Genomic DNA, 23,902 nt, shown 5'->3' with positions numbered 1-23,902 from the left:
CCAGAGAACACAGAGAGACGGAGGGGAAAGGAGGAGGAAGCTGAAATTCAGCCCCAAGGAACTCCAGGTGCTGGTGGAGGAGGTGGTGAAGCAGCACCAGAAGCTGTTTGGAAGGCAATCCCTGCAAGTGCCTGAGGCTGAAAAGCGCAACATATGGCTGGCCATCCAGGCGCAGGTCAATGCTGTGGGAGTGACCCACAGGGACATTGAGGTCCTCAAAAAGCGCTGGTATGACCTGAGGATTGTAACCAAGAGGAAGATGGGCGACATCCAGAAGGAGGCCAGCCAGACCGGAGGTGGAACCAACAGGGCACCTGCCCTCACCGAACTGAAGGAGCTGGTGGCGGCCACAATCGAGCAGGAGAGCGTCGTGGGCCTTGGGGACGCCGACAGCTCTGCCAGAGCCGCAACACACCAAGGTAAGACGAAAGCACAGCAATGTAGCCCCCCCTACCCCTATCCCACATCCCCCATTGTGAAACGAGAATCACACTGCAGTCCACACGTGTCAGTGCAGACAGGCAATGCATTCCGGGAGATGTAGTCAGGGCAACACTAACCATGACGTAAATGTTACAGGGCAACAAGGCATGTCACGCACTCGAGGCACAAGGAGACAGAGGACATATTGGAATGTGAAATGATTTATTGTGACGCTTGCAATGCAGCCCTTCGGGGACACTGAGCCAATGTTGTATTTCTGTCCACAGATGTGACATCATGCAGGACAGGGCATGCTGCAGGAGAGACGGCACACCGGCCACAAATATCACCTCCAGCCAGCACAAGTTCAGACCAGGGAGCAGGCCCACTGGCAGCCGCACCACCGACACAGCCAGCCTCGCCGCACCCAGAGCCAGCATCACCTCACCGAGAGCCAGCATCACCACAACCAGAGCCAGCATCGCCACTCATGTTCGAATCACCGGCCACATCTCCGCTTGCAGGTGTGAGAATGAGGAGGCGTCCAGCAGCCAGGCTACGAGCCTTAGACACCTCGTCAGACGACAGCATGGGCCCAGAAGACCGCACCGGGCCCCAGGAAGGGAGCCATGCCACTGTGCCCCACACCTCACAGGCAGCACAGACGGGAGCAAGAGGGCGCCGCAGGTCGCGTGTCCAGAGTCCACCAGCACCCACTGACGGCCATGGTGTCTTCTTGGGGCTCGAGGGCCAAATGTTGAAACAACAGCGCCTGCAATCCAAGGCAGTCATGTCAGTCCAGAGGCACATGCGGGTGATGAAGACAACATTAGTCAACATGGACAATAACATTAGCGGCATGGCTGCGGGCATTCGGGACATGTCCCAGTCAATCCAGCAGTTGTGCAGCAAATTAGATGCTGACATCGAAGCACGGCGCCGGGAACGCCAGAGAAGGGACACTACCAGCAGGGCACTCAACCGTCTGGCAACTGCGACTTCTCTACTGTGCCGGCGCTCTGTGACGATGCAGGAGGGCCTAACACAGTGCTGCAGCGACCTGTCTCGGGGGATGGTGCAGGTGACAAGTGCACTAGGGGTGCTATTGACTAGTCAGGCGTCGACAACTGCTGCAGGGGATGCTGCGGAGAGCATCGACACCAGCAGCAGCATCACACCCCCCGTCCCAGAAGCACGCAGGAGCAGCAGGCGGCTTGGGGTTGGCTCTAGTGAGGATGCACAGGCCGTGCAATCCACCACTGCAGCGCGTATGCGCAAACATTGATGTAGCCCTGCTTAGCCACTTCCCATTGGGTGACGTAACCCTGGACATACTCCTTGTATAGATGGTATATTGCCAGATTGGCCTGTTCATGTGTTCATGGCGTGGTGCCACATTAAAACTACGTCATGACTTCTCACAACTCGCTGTGTCCCCTCACTTACTCAGAAATAGTTGCATGTGATCTCTGCCCGTCTCTCTCTCCCATCGATTGCAGTTGGCACTCTAGCTGCGTTGCCCTCTGGCTGGCCTGACTCATCCTCGTTGTCCTCAAAATATGTTAGTTCCACATCTGTACCTTTTTTCGTGGCAAGGTTGTGCAGCATTGCACAAGTGGCAATGATCTTGCAGCAGGTGATGGGTTTGTACTGGCGTGCGCCTCCGCTCTTGTGCAGGCAGCGGAACCTGCTCTTCAGTAGTCCAAACGTGCGCTCCACCACATTGCGTGTTGTTTTGTGTGCCACGTTGTATCGTCTCTCACTCTGGGTTGCTGGGTGTAGGTAGGGAGTGAGGATGAATGAACGGCATGCATATGCACTGTCGCCTGGATGAGTAAAAGGGAACCATCAGTGACATGCCTCTATACACTATGATTTGCAGGTTTCAAGGGGCGTCACTGTTACTTACCTAGCAGGTATCCCTCTCCGAATTCTCCGGCACTCAGTCGTGTGTAGATCCCACTATTCTGGAAGATGTAAGAGTCGTGGGTGCTCCCAGGAAACTTTGCAACAATATCTGTGATGATGTTCCCTGCATCACAGATCACCTGCACATTGATGGAGTGGGTGGACTTCCTGTTCCTGTAGATGTGCTCTGTGTCAGCTGGTGGACAGATTGGGATGTGTGTACCATCAATACAGCCGATGACATGGGGGAACTGTGCCATGTGATATAAGTCTGTTTTTGTTTTCTGCAGTGCAGCCTGTGTGTTTGGGAAGCTTATGTAGTGGTGCATTCTCTGCATCATGGCACCCAGGAACTTCCTGAAGAAACGTGACAGGCAACTCTGGGATACCCCACCCACCGCAGCTATCACCACCTGATAACTGCCGGATGCCAACAGATGTAGGCTGCAGAGCACCTGCACATGTGGGGGTATGGCGTGCGCCCTTCTTATTGGATGGTCCAGGAGTGGGTGTAGGTCCCTGATTAAGTCCATGATGGTTTCGGGGTGTAGCCTGTACCTCTCATGTATCTCTGCATCAGTCAGCTGGAATAGTGTGATGCGCTGTCTGTAGATTTGTTCCTCCCGTCGCCACACCCTCAGTCCTGCTGCCTGTAGACGTAGGCGCCTTGCAATGACGTACATAGCGGCCATGTTGTCCACGCTGTTGCATTTTGGGATTGCTTATCTGCACTGTTGATGGTTACCACCTGCTTTCAATCCGTGTTAATTACCGACTCTTATTTACCGATTTTCCTGGATTTCTTAATTACCGAGTGCCCCTACATGTCATTTTAATTTTTACCACTTCATATTTACCACTTCATGTTTACCGAATCGTTAATTATGTATTCGGTAAATCTGATTCGGTATTTTGGAATTCGGTAAATATGAATCGGTATTTACCGCCTCGTATTTACCGAAAAGTGGTTTTTGGACTCCTACATCTCACTTGTCTGAATACCGGTCGGTAACGGCATATTTACCGAATATCGTCCGTTACCGACCGGTATTTGGCTACCTACATGAGGCCCAAAATGTATAGGTTTGCTAGGTTTCTATAGATACTGGCTGAGGTAGGGTCCCAAATCCACAGCTAGGCATATTTTGAAAAAAGCGTTCGTCTTTACTGGAAAAATTTGATGTGTCCACATTGCGTTTCAGGCAGTTTCCTGTTGCAGGTATTAGGCCTACCCACACAAGTGAGGTACCATTTTTATCGGGAGACTTTGGGGAATACTGGGTGACTGGAAATTTGTGGCTCCCCACAGATTCCAGAACTTTCCATCACAGAACTGTGAGGAAAATGTATTTATTTTTACAAAGTTTGAGGTTTGCAAGGGATTCTGGGTGATAGAACCTAGTGAGAGCCACACAAGTCACCCCATCCTGGATTCCCCTGGGTGTCTAGGTTTCAAAAATGTATAGGATTGCTAGGTTTCCCTAAGTGTCGCTTGAGCTAGGGTCCAAAATCCGCGGCTAGGCACATTGCAAAAAAAGGGTCAGCTTTCGCTGGAAAAATGTGATGTGTCCTTGTTGCATGTTAGGCTATTTACAGTCGCAGGCACTAGGCCTACCCACACAAGTGAGGTGCCATTTTAATCAGGAGACTTAGGGGAACACAGAATAGTTGAACAAGTGTTATTACCATTTGACTTTCCTTCCATTTCTGCCTTCCAAATGTAAGACAATGTATAAAACATAAGTCATTTTGAAAAACGCCCTCTAATTCACATGATTATATGGGTACTCACAATGTCGGAGATGTGCAAATAACCACTGCTTCTAAACTCTATATTTGTTCCCATTTGGTAAATATATAGGTTTCCTTGGTACCTATGTTTCACTCTTTATATTTTTATTAAATGAATTGCTATATACAGTGTCCACAATGAAAAGCCATTGCAAGACGCAGCTCAGTTATTGGCTCTGGGTACCTCAGGTTCTTAGTGAACCTACAAGTCCTATATATCCCCACAACCAGAAGGGTTCCAGCGGACATAACGGTATATAGCTTTAAAATATCTGCCATATTTAGAAGAAGGTACAGGTGAAAACGCTGGCACAAATGGCAGTTTTCCAACTCATCTCGATAGTTTTTTATTTCAATTGTTAGTTCCTATAGAAAAACCTCGAAGGATCTAATGTTAGCAATCTAGTTGTTTTTTCTTTTACCTCTGCCCTCTAGTGGGGACATGTTCTTCCGCTACTCGACTGTAGCCTATGTATCTATTCTAAACTGTTTTTTCCCGAACGCTGAGACCTGGGCAACATGGCTGATGCCCGGTGGAGCTGCTAGACAGCTATTGAGGAGATTGGCCCTGGTTTCCCTCTCGACCGTCACCTACCCAGCCGGACACTGGGCACAGTTCTTCCTCGTCTCCTTGCTATGGCTCCCTCCTCCCCTACCTCTTACGTATTCTCGCAACATTGTTTTGTTTACTGTACCTTACTATGCTCTTGTAACTGATGTAACTTATAACGCAACGATGCCCTGGTAAAGCGCTGATACCTCCGGGTCTAGCCAGCGCTATATAAAACTTGTCATATCATATCAAATCACAACTGTTTTCCTGAACGCCGAGACCTGAGCAACGTGGCTGATGCCCGGTGGAGCTGCTAGACAGCTATAGAGGAGATTGGCCCTGGTTTCCCCCTCGACCGTCACCTACCCAGCTGGACATTGGACACAGTTCTTCCTCATCTCCCTGCTATAGCTCCTTCCTCCCCCCCTGCCTCCTACGAATTCTCGCAACATTGTTTTGTTTACTGTACCTTACTATGCTCTTGTAACTGATGTAACCTGTAACGCAATGATCCTAAATGTAAAGCGCTCTGATACCCTCTGGGGTCTGGTTAGGGCTATATAAAACTTTATAAATAAATACACAAATGACTACCTCCTTGATGAATTTAGAATGGTGTCTACTTTTCAGAAATGTATAGTTCTTCAAGATACATTATTGCTTTCACAACCATTTCTACAACTAACTGGAAGGAGGATGAAAGCAAAAAAATGAGGAAAATAGGCTATGTCCCAGTAAAATGCCAAAACTGTGTAGAAAATGTTGGTTTTCTGGCAAACGTCTGTCGGTTCCTGAAAGCTGGGAAGATGCTAATTTTAACACCACAAACCCGTTGATGATAACCTTTGTAGGGAAAAAAGACGCTTTCTTCTGCAGCACTTGTTTCCCATTCTACTTTAAAAAAAAACAAATTAGCTGGATTTAGGCCGATTTCTCAATCCCCTCTGGGGGAATCCACAAATCCTGGGTACCTTTAGAATCCTCAAGATGTTGGAAGAAAAGTATGTAAATTTGGCATGCATACCTTATGTGGACAAAAAGTTACAGTGGCCTAAGAGCAAACTACCCCAAATAGCCAAAAAAAGCCTAGCATGGGGGGCAGGGGGTTTCGGGGTGGGGGGGGGGGTGCAAAAGCCGAGGCTTAGTAGCGAAGGGGCTAATTTGACCAATATAATAAACCAATATTTTTATAAATATAAGAACAATATTCTTATCTTCAATATTATGTCCCAGGATGCTCTGTATACAACAATATTTTATAAATGATGTAAGAGCCCAGAAATATTATTGAGTCATTAGGAGGAAGGTGGAACACCAGAATAGATGCCATGAGTGAAAAGCAAAGACAGATTCAATATTAAAACATAAAAAGATACATGAAAGAGAACCTGGCAGCATCTTCAGCTCTGCTGCTTAAGGAGTGTAAATATCACATTTAAAATGTTTTAAGGTGGTCTTGGTAGAGACCCCTCTTATTAAGGTAATAAGAACCGGCAACGGTCGAGTCCCCTTTCTCGAATTTGTGTGTACATGGATCCATTCGAAGCTATTATGGCTGATACCGAGCTTCATTGTATCATCACTTTTCGGTGGTTTTTCATTATGAAAACCTGCGTAGTCAAGATTTCTGCAAAGCACTGATGCTGCAACACAGTAGCTTTTCCGCGCTATATGTAATTCTTCACTAATAATGTACAAAGTTATGAATGTTTTCCTCTGAGAACTATGTTTTAACAAACGCTGTGACTTTACAAAAAGAATTATGGGCAAAAAATCCCACAGAAGTTGGATTTATGGGAAGCTTAAACTTCATCTGCAAAACATGTTGTAATTCAATTTTTAGCCGAAGTCAACTCTGAAAAGCTTTGCTAACTTCATGAAGTGCAAAGTTTGTTAAATGTATAAAACTTCACATAAGATTTAAATGTTACATTTACATGGCCATCGCTCACTCACTTTTATATTGTCACTGCAAAATGAGAAATCTCTATTTAAACAGACCCTTTCACCTCCATCCCATCTTTACTCAATTTGTCATTTATTTAGATAATTGTATCCTGCTTTGTTCGCCTCACAATCATTACAACTATGATACGGCCTTCCTTCCAAAAGAGTTTTGTAAATTGGTGAGAGAAGTCACCCTTGTAATTATAAGATTCATTCATTCATTTATTTATCCACTGATCCAATTATTTGGTCTTCTAACTGATCGGAGATTGCGCTCTGTGATTCAGGCAGTGCTTCATTTAGGTGATCTAACAAGTGAAGAAGAATCCCAAAATCATCCACAATTACAGTTTACATAAATTTATATTTTGACTGCCAGCTTCGGAGTCTTTGAGTATTGTTGACCTGTCCAGACGTACAGGATGTTCCCCTTTGATGGTTATTTCACTCTTGCACCTAGATTCAAACACCATTGGCTGCTCTGCATACCAGTTTGCTCTCTGATAACAGCGAGGCTCACGATTCTAACTGCTACTTACTTACTGACTTCCATTTCTCCAGATGCCATTCACAGCAAGCATATGGGTATTAAGACCTCCAAAACTCGGTATGACTTTCAAAGTTTTGTGCATGGAATTCGATGATGCCATGGGCGCAGAAGTATGCCATTGAAAGGAAAACAAAAATATTGGCTAACATAAATATCCTACACATAAATAGCGCTCAGTTAGGTGTAGATTTTATAGTATTAACCCCAGTGCGACGACCTCTTTGTAAACACTATTTAGGACCTAGTATTTTTGTCAAGATATATTTTCTAGTACTATATGCGGGACATAGGTCCTCTCACCTAATGAGTCGGCTGAGTAGCGCATTTTAAGAACGCTTGCTTTTCAGGGCTCATCACTGTATCTATTTAGAATGGCAGATGTCTGAACAGAGTTATCGCCGTGGATGAGTGAAACAAGTACAAGTGAGCATTGATTTGATTCCTGTGTCTTCATCTCTTGTTTAGATGGTGTACGACAGCTGGTTCATCGCTTTATATGCTGTGGTATTCACTGCATTTCCAGTTCTCGCCATGGGCCTCTTGGAGCAGGTATGGTCATCCGTGGCAATCATTCTACACTTTTAGGGCTAGTGGTAAAGATCATGCGCAGAGCAACAAGACAGGGAATGGGCTTGCAGTTTTCTCAACACTGCCTCTGAAAATCATTCTGAAATATTTTCATGCTACCCTAAGACTATGCCGGTGACACAAACTAGCTTTAGAGATGCAAGATCAGTCCTATATTACTCGAACCTAAAAGTCCGCATTACTTTTTACCTAACACTGCATGGGTTATGGTTAATTTAGCCTGACAGCCCATGCAAAATCGACATTTGCACCAAACGATCTAACTAAAGGAGCACCTTCACCCCAGTTAATGCACTTATCATTTTGGCACCGGTACATTGGTGCAAATGTTGGTGCAAAATTATCCTACAGAGGTGCACATTTATGCATCTGGATCCAGGACGTTATTTGAAATACAAGTTAAGGGCTGCCACACCACCTTCCTTGTTGTGACTTAGGATGCTAAACATATTTGGTGTTGCTTGAGAAATACGGATTTTTTCATGGTGGCAACCTTCAACACTGCAGGACTTTGCCAGTGTCAGGGCTGCAAGGATTGTGTGGCATGGAAGACCAAATTATGCAGCAGGGTTGTTTGAATTATGAATGGAGGAGTGCGGGTTTTGAGCATATTCTCTTGAACTGTTGTTTTTATTCATTTGGGCTGCAGAAAATAATCTTGTGAGGTCTACAAATTATCTGTCAATGACTACTTGCACATATAAAGATACAAAATCACATTTCTCTAGTCTGAACCTGAAGAAGGGCGGGTGTCAGTCACTCCCAATGTGAACATAAGGGAACATACGCAAGACCTACAGACAAAGACCAATACAAATAACAGCTGCGCTGTCTACCGACAGATACTCCCTGCACCACTTCAAAGCCCCAAGGAAGAGCACAGCGACTCTTAAACATGACATTTTTATACAGCTTGTAATGATTGTTCACCCCTGCTAGATACTAAGCCTGACTTCCTCCTTTTAACCTTTTATTTCATTTTTATTTAAAGGGTTTGATAAAGCTCAAACATGACTGTAGGGTATAAGAGCACTCTACATACAAAAAACCATTACCGGTTACGTCACATATATTCTCACACAGCAGCATCTCAGACACGAAACATCAGGTGCTTCATCCATGTTTGCTCTCCTGTTAACCGTGTGCTGTACAAAAACATAATGTATATTATCAATGCAAACACCAACATTATGACCGATCGCCATCCCAGGTTGCTGTACAAGGGGTACCAGCGGCGTTCCTGTAATCTGTGTCTGGGTGAAAGATTAGGCCCGGGAGTCAAGCTGTCTGTAGGTTGTCTTTGGTTCAGATCATTAAGGTAGGAATCCTTTAGTAAAATCCTTTTTATCCTCTTTCTTGAACATGGAACTTGATGGGTTTGACCAAATCTCCGGAGGGAGAGAATTCCAAATTCTCTGAGCAGCTCCTGAGAAGGAGTGTGTGTAGGTTTTCTTTTTTCCGACTCTGGGAGGGTCAAGCAGGAGGCAGTTTGCACTCTGAAGGGAGAGGCTGCCCCCTGAGATTATGAACTTTTCTGCTAGATACCTAGGTTCACTACAGTACAGGGCTTTGTGCGTTAGGCAAGCTAAATTCAGCTAGTTTCTGACTTTGAATGAGAGACAATTGAAAGAAAGTTCTAGCAGAGCACATGGGTACTCAGAAACAGGCTTTGCAGTGCTGACAAGAATTGTGGGAAGATGGCACACCAGTCATATAAACAAATGAGCCTTTAATTGGTTTTTAAAGAGTTGGAGAACCGCGCTGCATGTGGCTGCACTGAAGTGTGCTTGCATGTTCAGGTTTTCATCCAAGGTTTTCCCACAGGATTTAGTTGAGTTGTTGATGATGGGTTTGCAATTCAGGGCGTATAGGTGGGAAAACTATTCTTGTATGGGGCGGGAGCTGTAGGGTGGGGATATGAGTAGGAATTGTTATTGTCTAGGATTTTCTATAGCATTTTATATGATATATAGCATGGCAACTACTGTACTGTGACCTGATCTGAATCCTGACTGGAAAATGTCGAGTAAATTGAACTGTTCAATGTTGTGACAGTATTGGTTGTGAACATATTTTTGCAAGTTTTTCAATGAAGGAGACATTCAACACCGGACGACATTTATTGAGATCTGTCAGGTCAGTGACTGTTGTTTTTCAGGAGGGATATCACCTGCCAAATTTTCAGGGATTGGGATTGTGCCTTGGGGTTAGAAATGAGTTTCCAATCATCACCTAAAGGGAGGAGAAAAGTTGACTAAACTCCTTTAGCAAAGCAGAGATGATTGCGTCATTAAAATGCGAAGTTGGTTTCAGAGAAACTATGATATTGTGTATCTCTTCTTCTCTGAGGATTTTGAAACCATTCCAGGTTGCCTGACTTTTGATTTTGGTCGAATGGTTGAGAGTTCAGTCCTTCTCAAAGATTGAAATTTCCTATTGAGAAGGGGTGACTGCTGATGTTTAAGTCCTATATCTTTTCTCTGTGGATAGCGACTGACTTTTCAATCTTCATTATTTTCTCTTCAAAAGAGGTTGAGAAAGCAGTGTGGAGTTGTTGCTTACCACGGTTGAATTTTTTGTCCCGGTTTGCTGTTTGACAATTTCGAAGAGTTTACCAGGTCGTTTTTTTGTGTTATTTTGTGATCTAAAGAATGATGCTTTGGCATTCTATATGAACTTTGCAAAGCTATTTCTTCGCTCCTGTATCTTTTTTAGATTGATTTTCGATGTTCATGCCTCCATAATGTCTCGGCGAGTCTAAGACTTCTCCTTTCTTCATTTAGATTTTGGTTGTACTAGGGATAGTATAATTTGCTTTTGTGTCTTTTGAGGTGGAGTAGGGCTACTACCGCCACTATGTCAGTCATTGTTTGGTTGAAGTGCTCTGTTAATTCACATGGGGTTGTAACGTGCCTTCGGCATAGAGATGAAAGATCCTCTCTGTTCATGTTTCTGGTATCTCTCACCTAGTGATTGGGTTGATCCCTTGTTTTTTTGCTTTCTGTGTGTGCGCTGTGATGTAGAATACAATTGAGTGATGGTCTGGCCAGTCATTTGGGTTGATAAAGTCTGTGCTCAGTGCTTCTTCCTTGGGTGTTGGGCTTGTGCAGGCTTGCACAAGGTTTTGATCAGTGAAGAAGTGTTTTGGAGTGAAGACCTGCATGTTGCTCTCGTGGCTCCACTGCACGCTGAAATCCCCTAGAAAGACAGCGTTAGGATGTAGCATATTGTGTACTGTAATTGTTTCCATTATTTATTTGATAAGCAACGGATCTAGAGGATGGTTTATGAGGTGCTGTGTAGCTAGTGATCTGCCTGCTGTGAGGATTTCAACTCCCATGTATTCATATTATGACACAGTCCACTAGGAAGGGATTAACTTGCAGGGAGTTTTTGTGAATAACTGCAATCCGCCCTGCCACGATGCTGCAGATGATCAAGATGCTTGATGGTGAATTGGGGGGTACGAAGATATATATCCATAAGAGGGGTGGAGGGTTGATAAACCCACATTTCAGTCACCAATAGCATGTCCAGCTCAAGATAAAGATAGCTTTGGCTATGTCTGCGTTATGTTTGGCTGCCAATCTACAGTTGTGTAGCATGCACTTCAGAGCTGACCTTGGTGGGGCCATGGTCTCATGGTCTGGGATAAGCAAGATCGAAATTGTGTTCTCGTGGTTTGCACTCTGCGCTTTGAAGCATGGCCTTCGAGTGTTTGTGTTGGCAATGATCGGCATGTCATAAGTCAGCAATGAGGACAGCTTCCTCTTCCCCTTGTGGACTTCTCCTCGCTTGTCTGCTGCTGTTCTGGCCTGATCTACCTTTATCGCCTGCTCTACTCCTATAGATCATCCTCTGCTAAAACAGCAAAGACCTTCTGGCCCTATGTACACCTTTAGGCACTGCTCATTATCAATCTGCTAATTTTCCTTGAAAAACCTGCAGAAGCTCCTTTGTATGACTGCTCAAGCTCTTTTAGTAGCCATGATTGTTCACATCACAATGTAATAACCGAATTCATGAAATTTAAACATAAGCCTTCGATTTATAACCTTAATCCTATCCTCTTTCAATTATCTCAATCACAGTGAACTGCAGTTTTATGAATGAAAGGGCATCATGTTACGAACACAAGACTGAAATTTGTAAACTCCGACCACAAGAATCTTAAAATACTACATGAGATAGATTCCATCAGAAGAGAACAAATGGAATAATTACATTACAAATAAACAGTATTAACCACTCACACTGGGATCCCGGAGTTGCATGCTACTTGGAAAGCATTTCAGAGCCTCATCAAGTGTAGCAAGCACTATATAAATGCAATTACAATACCAATAAACAATTTCAAACTACTTTGCAATGCTTGTGAGAATGCTACCCTCTGATTAGCCATTAAAGCTTTTTGTGGGAACTGGTTAAGGCAGTCTTAGGGCATTTAGGTATTACTGGGGTTCAATTCTGTCGTTTGGGACTATTTATTTCTGGTTTTCTGCGGCCACCTTTCTATGGGACTCATAACTGACCACTATAAACACCCCATAGCACATGATCCACAAAGAGCAATACAGAGCAGGTTGGTGCTTACTCAGGTAGTTGATGCAGACTGGAAGCTCGAACTGAGATAATAATGATCAATAACACTACCACTTCAGACAGTGTTTTTACTTTAAAAAGAAAACATTTTATTGTACACGCAGCTAAATACCACACATAAAGATATGTACAAGGTGAAACAATGAGCAATGTAATCCAGGCCCTACAGAAAAAACAAATACTTACCTATAAATTGGATTTGACAAAAGATTTTCATAATCAATAAGTCACTGTCCATCGGTTTTGACACGTTGTCCCTATTAATAAACTGTTGCCTACAGGCTTTGACACACGTTTTTTGTAATTAATATGACACTTTCTATTGGCTATATCCATGAGTTTTCACAAACAATAAACTACTGCCTGTCGACACTGACAGTAGAACCACACTATAAAGGACATATCTATAATGTTGATCTCTGAGGTGAAAATAGCTGTGCTTGTTTAATATGAAGTATGCAGTTCATGTTCATTTTTGGGGTGTCTTATGACATAGTAATATCCTTTCAAAATATCCTTTCAAAATCTCCGCCCCTGACACTTGGTGGAAGGCTCGACACCAACTGCGGCCACCTTAGTATTCTTATGCTTCTGCTGACGTGCATGCAGCCTGCTCATTCTCACAAAATGCAGCACAAAACCTATGATTGCAGTAAGGTCTGAAGTGGTGACTTCTCCACAGCCACTGTGAAAATCCAGATATGCTCTATGGATTCAATGTCCTTTCACACCTGGCAGCCTCAGTGATACCGACTGATTCAGGCTAAAAGGTGGAACTGAGTGGGGCTCAGAGGTTCCGATTAGGGGTCTGTGAAATTTGCATCATTTGCTTTTGCGTAACTGCACAATATTTAAGAAAATGTTTGCATAATTAAGTCAGCATTTGGTGCTATATTTAGTATGAAATGCATCATCCTGTCCGTTTTAGGCATGACGAATCATGTATCACAAAAAAATAGCACAAAAAGCACAAGTTTCAGAAGCATCTACTCATGTTCATGTCATTCCTCTTTTCCATCCACTAGTGCTAACTGCTTGCTGTAAATGGCACAATAGCGGAATTTCGTGTAGCAAGTATAACACAAAATTATGTCGGATTACGCAGACATAACATACATTCTGCGTCATAGGATCTTCCCTAACAGTCATAGCCATTTAATTATTCCCCGCTGCCTGGGCGGATCTCCGAACACCTTTTTAACAAATTTTAACTTTGGATAAATTATCATTGGAGGATGCTCATCATTCAATTTAATTTCCCATGGATTCTCAGTGTAGTCTGTCAGAGATGTCTGTTTCTTTCTGAATGCTGGAGAAAACAGTTCAAGTTTTTGAGTAGCTTTTGAATGTACATTATTTGTCAGGGGAAAAAAGCTACCTTTTATATAAAGAGCATGAAGAGAAAATGCAGCCTGATATGCTTAAGTTTCCAAAGAAGAAAAAAGAGCCTTCCCCTTTAAGAACCTGAGAAGCCCTAACCACAATACCTTGCATTGGCAGTTTACCTGTGGGAGTCGGTTGTTTTTCACGGGAACTATAACTCATATGCCTCCACAGCCAGGGAGGAGTTTGGGTCGTTTATGACTTCAATGAAGATGCCTATGATGCAGAACTAGGACTCCATGTATGTTACCTTTCCTTCTGCATTGTAAGGTCTTCAGTGATGGTCATAAACGTTGAATAAAGTAGCAAGCAGTAGAAAGGGTAATTCCCCAGCTGTCAGTCATTTGTGATAGGAAGAAAAGAAGACCATTTTGCAATGTAGGATATGATCTAAAACCATGGTCTGTGTCCAGAAAAGCAAACAATCTTCAAATCATTTAAATAGGTTTTTAAGTGTTTTTCAACCAAACCTTACTTCAGCTTGAGTGTCTGTGTCTAGACAATTGTGTCTTGTAAAGATGTGTATTGACTTCCAAACATTCATAAAGAACATGATCTCTCTGATGGACTACACTGAGAATCCATGGGAAATTAAATTGAATAATGAACAGTCTCCAATGATAATTTCTACAACTTTATGTATGTTAAAAAGGTGTTCCAAGGACCGCGCAGGCAGTGGGGAGTTATGCCATGTTAAAGACTTCAATGAAGATCTTTATGGTGCAGAATTAGGGCTACAGCCTTCCCTAACCTTCCCTTTCACCTGGTCCTAGTTCTGATTAGGCCAACAGGCCACTTAAGTAGCGGTTCATTGGCAAATGGGACTTCAAACAGTTTTGAGCAGATTGGTCCTTACCCTGAGCCACACACAATGTTTGCTGTTGTAGATTTCTAGTCCCTCCTGCACATCTTGTTTTCTCTGTTGATGGGCTGTGAGTCTCTTTTCTAGGTAACAGTCTTCTGAAAACATACTTCAAGTACCCTTTCTGCTAAGCAAGTGAGCTCCTGTCTTCAAGGATCTTAAGGCAGCCCCACCTGCAAGATCAGGTTCCAAGTTCCATGTAGAGAACCTAATCACTAGGTGACTGGGCCGACTGCTCCATAAAGGCGGGTGCTCCTGTGGAGAAGGAAGTCTAGAATCCCCTTGATGCAGTAGGCAGTGTCTTCTTCTTACAGGTAGTCTTCAGATCACTTTGCAGGGCCTTGTTTCAGTTGAGTCCCGAACTGTAAACTGAGGCTGGTGGTCAATGACCTCAGCCCAGGCACATTAGCAGATCACCAATGAGATCTTCCAGACATTCATTTAAAGATTTCTAAGATCCTTCTCAGGCAATGGTTTAGGCCAGTTCACGAGTTGTTGTTTAACTGCACATCTTTCGCAGCCCACATGTAACAGGAGATGGCTGGAGCTGAGAATACCCTGACGGAGAACACAAGGCTAAACAATGAAAGCAATGAAATGGCATCCCTGTTCTCTAGCTGCTGTAACCTAACTACAGACACATTCCAGGTGAAGGAGCTGAGACCTTCCAATGCTCACTCTCAAAGTGAAACAAAAGACAGAATATTTCCTCTAAACCCATCAGCCACCAGAGACTAGGTACCGTTCACACCTCTAGTGGAAGATTCATAAAACTAGACTTGCCTGCAGGTTAAACAAATCTATTCATGAAGCCTCAGCTAAACCCTCCATTTTGTGTAGCCAACCATACAAATGAAATCTAATTTAAGTCCTTATTCCCATTGCTCATACAATGAAGCACACCATGCACACTCCCTGCTCATCCTACTTCCTACATTCGTAGTGAACAAACACTCCACCCATGGCCCACAGGGATAGAGTAGAGGATCGGGTTGAGGGAAACTAGCAGACCTCGAAATAAAAAGATCCTGTAGGCTTCTCTCCTTTGAAGAACATAGGCAAAAAGGGTCTGCGCATCTATTATTACTCAATGCTGCTACCACTGAAAGACCCTCTCAAATAAAGAGAAGATAGTAGTCACTCTGGAAACAAGCATTTGCAATGCAACAGGTGTCACATTTGTCAGAGTTGGAGCTATTGGCATTGTAAATTACAATGTGTTATCTATATGTTTCGGTTTGGAGTGTAGTGGATTTATGAACAGAGACCTAGCTGCATGACTGTCTAAAGGACTAAGAATGGGGAATTACAACTGGGAACTGAGACACTTAGAATGGAGGAATTCCTGATGGTGTCCAGAGAAGCAGCTACCAGCACTGCCTAGAGGACTAAGAATGAGAAATTACGGCCATGACCAGAGACGCAGCTGTAGCACTGTCCTGAGGACTTAGAATGAAGAATTACTGACGGGAGGATTAAAAGGGGCAAAAGGACGCTGGATAGAGGGAATACCCCCCACCTCCATGAAAACTCCGAAGTCTCAGATCTAACTACGTGGCCTATGTTCAAAGTACGAGGGTTGCCGTTTCTAGGGAAGGTGTAAATACAACCATTCACCCACGGCAAGATTAACCACCACAAAAGAAAGAGGCTTGAGGGTGCAGTCACTGCTGCAAGGCGCTGGATAACACCTCATCAAAACAAACAGGGTATACAAGGAACCTGGTCACACATCAACAGCCCAGGGTGAGAACCATCAACTACCCGCACATCAAGCCTCTGACAAGTCTGAATGATTTAACGAATGCATCCACAGAGCTGGTCTTTCCGCGAAAAGCACCCTGGGAAAAAACAGATTTGACACCACTTTCTCTTTATGTGTTGAAAATGTTTGAGGAAGGTGAGGGGGAAAAATAAAGTAGGGTCACAAAAGAAAACCAAACGAAAAGCAGACAAGGGGCCTACGGCCGTAAAAAAAATGTATAATATACTTTGGAGGTCGGCGCCCTGGGCGGGGGCAGCCCTCACACATGCTAAAGGCCGGGTCTGATAAATACATTAATTTACTCTTTTTAAGCAGAATGTGAATTAAGCATAAGTATGGTGCGTGGAAGAGAAGTTATAAACAGACATTTTGCACACTTTATATCTTTTTCAAACTCCAAATCTGCAATTCTCCCACATCACCCCTTCCCGCTCCAGCACCGTCTTTACACTCTCTCTTGCATCTGTTTCACCTCACCTATCCCCAACACACACTCCCTCACTCACCTGTTCATTCTGCATTCTCTTCAACTTTCACCTGGCCATTATTTTGACAGCTGCTTTTACCTCCTTTGCACACTTTCACATACATTCAAAATAATAATTGGCACACCTGAGCATTGCTCTGTGCGCCCTGCAGAGAGGCCAATGATTGGATGAGCATGTATTTGGAACCCATCTATTAGCAATTGTCAGGTACTGTGAGACATTTCACACTATGCACTCCACACGAGTAATATGTTGCATGAACAAAATACAGAAACACATCATTCAGGAAAAAGTAAATGCACTTAGGGAATGCACGGGTAAGAAAAACATGAAATTTAATATGGAACAGCATCGCCGTTCCCAGGCGCAGGCAATGTAATGCCACTGCACCAGACACACACTGCGGGGCTCCAGTGATGTGGGGGGTCACCGCAGCGGGCCTGTAGCTCCCTGAAGCCCCCCCGCTGTGCACCACAGCTTCACCTGGGAGGGGATCGCACACCTTCTCTATACCTAGTGATAGGCCTCCGAGCGCCTCGAAGGACAGCCGCAGCACACAGGCACTAGGCACAGATACATGGGAAGCTGTGTAGGTTACCCCGGACCGTAGCTCCCAGAAGCCTCCACTGTGCACCACAGCTTCACCTAAGAGAGGCAAACCATACAAGGCTTGCACACACTATACCTAGTGATAGGCCACCGAGCGCCTCGAAGGACAGCCGCAGCACAGAGGCACTAGGCACAGATACATGGGAAGCTGTGTAGGTTACCCCGGACTGTAGCTCCCAGAAGACTCCACTGTGCACAACAGGTTCACCTGAGAGAGGCAGACCATACGAGGCTCGCTCACACTATACCTAGTGATAGGCCTTGATGCGCCTCGAAGGACAGCAGCAGCACACAGGCGCTGCACAGTTAAACGCAACGCTGTGTAGGTTACCCCAGGCTGTGTCGCAGCCGATCTGTGACTAACCTACATCTGAGGCCCTGTGGGGTGCATGACTGGGCATCCATCACTGCTGCCAGCGCCCCCCCAAGCAGGATCTAAAACTAGCTAGCTGTGCAAAAGAGGGGGCACTTTAACAAGAGATGTGCCCCCTTCCTCAAACACCACCCTGCGCTCCTGGGTACTCCGGGCATACCACTCATGGGCATTTAACGTGAATGCCCCTTCCCCCTAGTGAACCGGGCATCGCAGGGCATAGCACCCAGGGACATTTAACGTGAATGCCCCTTCCCCTTAGTGTACCGGGCATCGCAGGGCATAGCACCCAGGGGCATTTAACGTGAATGCCCCTTCCCCCTAGTGTACCAGGCATCGCAGGGCATAGCACCCAGGGGCATTTAAAGTGAATGCCCCTTCCCTTCTAGTGTACTGGGCATCGCAGGGCATAGCACCCAGGGGCATTTAAAGTGAATACCCCTTCCACCATGGTGCACAGAGCATAGCACTCACAAGCATTAAACATGAATGCCCATTCCCCCCCTGGTGCACAGGACATTGCAGGGCATAGCACCCAGGGCATCAAACGTGAATGCCCCCTTTACCCTGGTGCATCAGCATCTGGGCACAGAGGCATCCATGTTACCACGGCGACGCTTCTCTCAGATGAGGGTCTGTTCTGCAGAGACCAATACACCTAATAAAGCAGTATTGGGGGCTCAAAGCGTTTTGCAGGTTATAGAAGGGGGTGCTGGGGGCTCACGGGACCTGCCGAGGAAAACAGGGGTTGTCCAAGTCAAGATCCCAGAGTCACACCTGGACCATCTGCAGGTGTTTGGACAGTAGCTCATCTGGCCACATCTGCAGCCGGACACTGGTCCCCTGCAATCATGGTCAACCAATGAGAGCCCTGAAAGGAACACGTGGGGGGGCCCCAATGGAAACCAGCCAGACCCATCTTCCACTGCGCCAAAATGAGAGCTTGAATGAATGAGGGGGAGAATGCACAGCTACCAACCTACCCACGTCACATGCGAGACAGCCGGAATAGTAACAAAACTAGAGCATGCTGGGACTTGTAGTTCAGCGCGATCTGTTCTAAGTAAAGAGTGACAGGCACTAGCATGCTTGCAGGCTCGTTTGGACCTGGACAGTAGAATTAACAGGCTTTGTACCCATTCGGATAACAGTGCCCAGATTGTGCCCACTCATTTTATGTCTCGTACCCCCCCCCCCCCCAGCTGTTGGTAACCACGCACGTAAAATGCAGAAAAAAAAGAGATATTAACAGGTGGAAATGGACACAACGTGACCTTGTACAGATGAGTTCACATTTTTACCGGCAAGTGCACAAAACTCAGGACCGGGCGCAGATATGTTTTTTGGTTGAAGGGTGTTTTTGCGGCTGTGATCAATACGAGGCGAAGTAACCCCACAAATGCTAGGCCGAGTGACCCCACAAAATCAAGGCCGAATGACCCCACAAAAGCAAAGCCGAGTGACCCCACAAAAGCAAGGCCTGGCTGCCCCGTAGCAGGAGCCTTACCTGTGCACCACAGACGTACACCTGGAGGTTCAACTGTTCATATCAATGCACCGAGGCCGACAACACCCCCACAAAGGTACGATCTGCTCACCTCCCTTGTAGGACAGCTTCAAACGGGAGGGAACCGAAGTTAAAACAATGTCTGCGATTCTTTCATTTAGTTGCTTCCCAGTGAAATGGATCCAAGAAGCACGCGAGTTGTGCGCGCACTCCACAAAAGCCATGTGGTTTCAATTATCGCACCCGTGTCTGGGCACGATAATTGAAACCACATGTCAGCGATGCGCGTAATAGACACCAATAGGCCGTGGGCGGAGCAATGCGCCCGCCTTTGGCCAATTGCGTGATATCTTAAATAAAAATACTAACAGAAAGGCCAATCGCGTAACACAAAAGGAAAGGCACACGCACGAGCATGTACAATTTCTAAGTACATTTTCAAACACCCTACAAAAGGTCTCTCGCTGCGCGAGCAGTGCTACGCACTGCAACGCTAGGTGCGAGACCTAAAAATTGGGATCAACTTTGGCTACCTTTCTTGATCTCACACTTGAGAGGGGGGGGGGGTCTTGAGCCATTTTACCAAAACCCTAGGTAAACATGCATGATTGTCATGTTCAATGATGCAAAAATCAAAAATATGCACACATTTCCTTACTTTCCTAGTAGTCTAGCACAGAGCTGTGATGCATGCCCTCTGGATTCAGTCAGAAGACATTTCCATTCCCACTTGTTTCCCCTTCTTGTTGTTTTAGATTGGCATAAGTAATATAGGTTTGAACATGTGACAAGCACCTGCTCACCTTAAACTACCTTCTCCCAATCTAATCTGGGCACCAAAGAAGAAAACTCCCACTTCTCTCACAGGCCATGGAATGCTCTGGCTCCACCTGGTGACTAAATATGAAACTTATTTTCTTCCCTGCGATCAGAGAAAAGCTGACCCTGTTGCTCACAGTGAAGCAGAAAGGTCTCACTCCTTTCTCAAAGTTGTTGACAGCTTCTCCTTAAAAGGCTGTGTTGGTACCTTCAACTTCTGCTTCAGGCCAGGAAAAACCTCCTTCTCCTCTTTCTTGCTGATTGTAAATGCACTGATATTTCTGATTAGTTTGGAAACCTCTGTCTCCCAATCCCTGGGAGGTGCAAAGCTTTCACTTCTATCTCAAGCCAAGGGAATGCTTTTCTTCCTCCTTAAAGCTTAGTGGAAAGCCAGGTCCAACTTAATAGGTCATATGTTTACAAGAGTTCAGTTTGTTAATGGGGCCCGTCAGTCAGACAATCTTTTTTCAGTTTCTAAAAACCATGAAAGAATACATAGCTTAAAAAACCATAAGATTGCAATACATCGTAACAATTGTATTATAAAAACAGTTAAGTAATATCAAATATAATATGTCTTCAGCAGCAAATGGTTTAAGCTTCATCAACAGCCAGATGTCCGACTGCAAGGATTAAAACCATAAAGTGACTCGAGCATAAATGGACAGAAGGCAAAAGCAGCAACTCAACAAATTAATAAATCGATAACACTTAAAACATTACTTCCCCGCCGTGTTCCTCAGTCTTACAGCTACGAAAATAAACTTAGGAACCATTGTGCAAATATATTTGGTATGCAGCAACTGTACATAGAGTAGAGCTGGTCTGCACCTTCTAATATTCAAATACCTAAGCAATGGAATTAAAAATTCCTTCCTTGGTATAGCATACAATTTCCAGAAAAGAAAGAAATGTAGCGTGGATTGAACTGAACAGGAGTCACAAAAAACATAATTCAAGGTCTGAATCACAGTGAGCATCACTTGGGTAAGAAACCAAAAAATGAGCTATGTTGATAAACACCTAAGCAAATAAAATCTCTGATAATGATGTGGTAGAGAATAGAGATATGGCTCCATAAAGTCTGCGGTTACTAACAGATGATAAACATCCACCCTCTTCTTTCCAAACTCTCGAGTCTCCGTCCCCACATAGGGATTGATTATGATCGCAGAAGGAGCTCCAACACAGGGCCGGCGGTGGCAACCGCCGGCCCTGCAGTGGCGGTCCTTCCGCCATCGAATAGTTATTTCTCACCGCCAAATTAGGATGGCGGCGGGAACATGAATGTGTCCGCAGCGGACGCAAAGACCATCTGCCGCCAGCAATCGTCCCGATTGCCTGGAGGACGGTTCAGGGAGCCCAAAATGGTGCCGATACATAGCAGGCACCGTCCACCAGATTAGGATGCCAGTTTTAACCGGCCTTTCCATATGGTGTTTTGCCACGGGGCCCGTTGCGGGCCCCTGGGGGGTGGGGGGGTGGCCGCGCTTGGGGGGAACCTATGGTACCCCCTACATTGCCATGCTCGAGTTGGCAGGCACCGCGCGGTGCCTGCCACGTTGTGCATCGCAATGTAAAACATGGTATTTTAACATTGCGTACGGTGCTGCAGCCAGCAGCACCGCCCGCAATGTTAACCTACCAGGATGCGCCCGCCAGTGTGGCGGGCGCATCCTAATACGGCGGGCGGGACCAGCGCACCTATGGCGGACAGTCCCAGCTCCTCAGGGATGGTGGGCAGACGTAGGTCCGCCCGTCATCCTAATAGGCCTCTTAGTAAGGAATAATGCCTTAAAGGGCTTAAATTTGTAATTAGAAATTGGCTTCTATTTAGCCTTTGACCGGAGGCCCGCAATTCTGCCATGTCCTTATAAGGATGTCATCACCTTCCCTGGTGGAGAACACCCACCATATCTAGAAATCCCAGCCTTCATGGCAGGGATCTCTCTGATTTGAAGAGATGTGCATTCATGATTGATGACTTTCTTCACAGAAGTGGAACTAGCAGAGTGGGCACAATATTTTAAGAACCAGCTCAACAATTTCTTGCTCAGAGAAAACAACTTCCAAAGCAGGAGCTCTCTTCACTCAACAAAAAGTAAATGACCCTGAGCAGAGTTTTTTCCCTGTGTGTGGGGGCCATTTAATATTTTGCATGACTGTTTTCGTCATGCCTGGCATGGTGGAATTAGGAAAGGAAAGAAAATGACTGGTTGAGGGAGAAAACTTGGGAAGCCTTGCAAGAGGTAAGTACTAATAATGACAATAACGCGTTCTGGTGTGTAATTCATTCTCTATCATTGAGAGCAGAGGAATGTCCTAGGATTGAGGTTGCGATCCTGGAAGATGGATGGTTAAAATATTTTTCTGGCATCTAGTCTCTTCCCTCTGAGATGTCAGAGATGGGCCATAAAACTTGTAATACTGACAATAATGCCACCCCCAAGCCTCTACTATTACACCTTTTAGTTTAAAGGCAGTTAATTGAGCAATAAATGCAAGTAAGGGCGGGTAAGCAACTGGCCCTGATGCTATACTAGTGGATTTGTACAAGACCAACACCCCTTTATGGGGACCTCTCTTGATGCTTGTACTGAGGGCATGCTGCAATATAGGTTTTTTAATCAACATGGGCAGAATCAATTATCGTCCCGAATTATGCTATAGACCGATCTCCCTTCTTGATTCCTTAGCAAAGATAGCAGGTCAAATCATCTTAAACAGGTTACAGGACGGGGTGGAATCTTAAGATTTTTTTGTCAGACTTGCAATATGGTTTCCGCCCAAAATTGTGACCATAGAGCAGGGCTTGAACCTGAACATGCTAATCAAAAAGAATACCAGATAGATGTTCCTCTCAAAAAGAGAGGAACATCTATTTGGCCTTTGTTGACCTGTCATCGGCTTTCAATTGCGTTATTCAGACTAAGCTGAGGGTAATCATGAGTGATTTGGGGGAGGGGGGTATTGATAATTAACATTCTAAGAGAGCTTTGTAAGGGATGTAGAGCCAGGGTTAGATATGTACACAATTCTTCAGCACATAGAGAGGGATAAGACAGGGCTGCGTCCTAGCACCCTTCCTTTTTTTTAGGTCGAGCCTAGCGGCAGTGCACATGCACTGCTCACTCTGCGAGGCATGCAGTAGTAGAGTATGCTGTGTAAGCCTTGCCTCCTCTCCGCCCATACTTTTCATTGGCTGGTGTCATTGTCCTTGGTAAATGCTGGCTTCTGATTCTTTATGAGGCTTGTTAGTCCCACCTTGTTACCACCTTGTCGCCATTTGAGGACTGGACCTTTTACTTGGCTCGTTACACGGTGGGCTTTATCTATGGGGTCAGCACTATTTTGCTTATGGGGACAATGGTGGATGCTATTTTATTGTATTCGTATCCTAAGCGCGGCGCCAGCTTTAGGGACACCGTACTCAGTTTATTTATTTATATTTAACTTTTCTGTTGAACGCGGTGCCCGCTTCAGGGACACCGCACTTGGATTCTTCTTTTTTACTTTAACACTGAGCGTGGTGCCCGCTTCAAGGACACCGCACTCAGTGTTAAAGTAAAAAAAAAAAATGAAACTGAGTGCGGTGTCCTTAAAGCGGTGCCGCACTCAGTTTTGAACTCCAACAAGCATTTGCACTGCAATAGGTCTTGCATTTACACGAGTTTAAGCTATTGGCATTGTGAATAACAATGCCTTTTATTTATGTTTTAAAAAATAAAAATAAT

General features: G+C 45.0%; 1 protein-coding gene across 2 annotated transcripts in view; it reads left to right on the top strand.

The window, feature by feature from the left end:
• Positions 1-23,902, top strand: part of ATP8B3 (ATPase phospholipid transporting 8B3) — a 396,086-nt gene that overhangs the window by 337,547 nt on the left and 34,637 nt on the right. For both annotated transcript variants that reach the window (XM_085638336.1, XM_085638337.1), the window contains one exon: positions 7,638-7,721. In XM_085638336.1, coding sequence (XP_085494462.1) covers positions 7,638-7,721 — 84 coding nt within the window. The remainder of the gene's footprint in view (positions 1-7,637; positions 7,722-23,902) is intronic.

Source organism: Triturus cristatus, chromosome 12, assembly GCF_964204655.1.
Source record: "Triturus cristatus chromosome 12, aTriCri1.1, whole genome shotgun sequence".
Taxonomy (NCBI): domain Eukaryota; kingdom Metazoa; phylum Chordata; class Amphibia; order Caudata; family Salamandridae; genus Triturus; species Triturus cristatus.
The sequence above is the reverse complement of the archived record's forward strand: the minus strand, read 5'-3'. Positions and strand labels throughout refer to the sequence as shown.